General features: G+C 50.6%; 1 protein-coding gene across 2 annotated transcripts in view; it reads left to right on the forward strand.

Moving 5' to 3' along the window:
* Positions 1-2,500, forward strand: part of LOC121695971 (ephrin type-A receptor 7-like) — a 111,837-nt gene that overhangs the window by 23,169 nt on the left and 86,168 nt on the right. For both annotated transcript variants that reach the window (XM_042077234.1, XM_042077235.1), the window contains exon 3: positions 525-1,197. In XM_042077234.1, coding sequence (XP_041933168.1) covers positions 525-1,197 — 673 coding nt within the window. The remainder of the gene's footprint in view (positions 1-524; positions 1,198-2,500) is intronic.

Below are 2,500 nucleotides of genomic sequence, written 5' to 3' on the forward strand. Positions count from 1 at the left end.
ATTTCCAAAACTTTGCTCGCTGTAAATATAAAGGAGCATTAAAACATGAAATTTAATTTCGCTCTAACATTTTACACATGGGTTTATAGGGCACATAAATGATGGTGGATCGTAGTCTGGGGATTAATAGATTCTCAGGGTAATGGACTATAACTCTTGTGCTTGTGCAGGATGTGCTGACATTTTCTCCTGTCCTCTTTTTCCCCCTCTGCTCTCCATCTCTCCTCTCTTCTCCTTCCTACATTTCTGTTCTGTTCTTTCTCCCCTCTTATTACCTCGCCTCTCTCCACTCCTCCATTCCTTCATCTCTCCCCCCATCCTTCCATTCATCCCTCCCTCTTTCCCTCTCTCTCCCACCCATGTTTCACTCCATTCTTTCCTCCAACCATCTTCCCTTCTTTCGTCACTCCCTCCATCTCTCCCCCATTCTTTCATCCCTCCCTCCCTCCACCCCCCCCACCTATGTTTCACTCTGTTTTTTCCTTCCCCCATCCACCCTTCCATCTTCTCCTTCCTCTGGCCAGTGGGAGGAGATCAGCGGCGTGGACGAGAAGTACAAGCCCATCCGCACGTACCAGGTGTGCAACGTGATGGAGGCGGCGCAGAACAACTGGCTGCAGACGGGCTGGATCTGGCGCCGCGGCGGCCAGCGCATCTTCGTGGAGCTGCAGTTCACGCTGCGCGACTGCAACTCCATCCCCGGTGTGGCCGGGGGCACCTGCAAGGAGACCTTCAACCTGCTCTACGCCGAGTCGGACTGGGACCTGGGGCGGGTGGCGCGCGAGGACCGCTACACCAAGGTGGACACCATCGCGGCCGACGAGAGCTTCACGCAGGGCGACCTGGGCGAGCGCAAGATGAAGCTCAATACGGAGGTGCGCGAGATCGGCCACCTCAACCGCAAGGGCTTCCACCTGGCCTTCCAGGACGTGGGCGCGTGTGTGGCGCTGGTGTCGGTGCGCGTCTACTACAAGCGCTGCCGCGGCACCGTGCAGAACCTGGCCGTCTTCCCTGACACGGTGGCCGAGGCCGCCTTCGCCACCCTCGTGGAGGTGCGCGGCGCCTGCGTCAACAACTCGGAGGTGGACACGGACAGCCCGCCGCGGATGCACTGCAGCGCCGAGGGCGAGTGGCTCGTGCCCATCGGCAAGTGCAGCTGCAGCGCCGGCTTCGAGGAGGGCCACAGCAGCTGTGAACGTAAGTCTGGGGCTTTCCACACTTGTGTGTGTGTGTGTGTGTGTGTGTGTGTGTGTGTGTGTGTGTGTGCGTATGTATTTGTGTGTGTGTGTATTTGTGTGTGTACAGTCTGGGGCTTCCCACACCAGCGTGTGTGTTTGTGTGTGTGTGTGTGTGTGTGTGTGTGTGTGTGTGTGTGTGTGTGTGTTTTCATCTAATATGTCTTAAAAAAATATGTTTTTGATAGATAAGGTAAAGTAAATGGGATTTAGCACGCAATCAACAGGGCGTCACAAATGATTCCATCTCTGTACAACACAGAACATCTGTAGTGGAGCAGAGGTACGGTGTTTTCATGTGCGAGCAGTATCTGTGAAAGATGTCCATAAGGTGTATAGGGTGTTAGGTGTTAAGTAGTACATTGCATGCAACATCTGGGTTTAAAGCAGGTGCATTCCCTTCACACTTGCATAGAGAAACTACAAGCTCCACATAATAGTTGTATAATTAATTTCACTTCGAATTTTAATATCATCCATCTTTGATCTTTCCTGTTACCCTTTTCCTATTTAGCATTTTTATTCACTTCACTTGTGCCGTTGTGCTTCTTTACACAGAGTTAAAGTTAAGACCACAAAGCTCTGTTCTGCGCCGACTCCTGGGGCCTCATAAAGATTAGCAACACAAACCCATTTTAATTTGATTCCCCCTCCATAGCATGACTTATTCATCAGAGTTTGTTCAGCCTCCCCCCCCTTCCTGATTGGAGAGCATTACGGCTCCCAGCTCTCCCAGAGAGGCGGATGGACCTGAAAGATTTACAGACACCGCTGACACATCTTACGTAAAATCAACATCCCGTGGACCACTTTAAACATCATTATGAATTATTGTGCAAGAATTATACACACACACACACACACACACACACACACACACACACACACACACACCATGTGCTCAGCAGCCTCACTCATGCAGAACCGATGGAATGTTTTTTTTTTTCAGTGGAGGTTTTCTAATGTGATTTGTAGTTAATTGACGTTGGCATTCATCTTGAAATCATGGAAATTGAAGATGCCATAATGGAACTGAACATAATTACAGCGGTGCTTACAGCACATGGAGGTGGGGTGAGTGGAGGGGGGGAGGGGGGGTTGTGTAAATGTTGTGTCTGGGGCATTCATTTATTTTGACAGGCTCCAGGGGACTGAACATGGATGAGTATTGAAGTGCTCGTCGCTCACTTGGAAAATCAGGTCACCGGGCATCAATGGCGTCAATGTTCAATCTTGCAGATGCATACAGACACACACACACACAC

The sequence above is a fragment of the Alosa sapidissima genome, chromosome 21, assembly GCF_018492685.1.
Source record: "Alosa sapidissima isolate fAloSap1 chromosome 21, fAloSap1.pri, whole genome shotgun sequence".
NCBI classification, from domain to species: Eukaryota; Metazoa; Chordata; class Actinopteri; order Clupeiformes; family Clupeidae; genus Alosa; species Alosa sapidissima.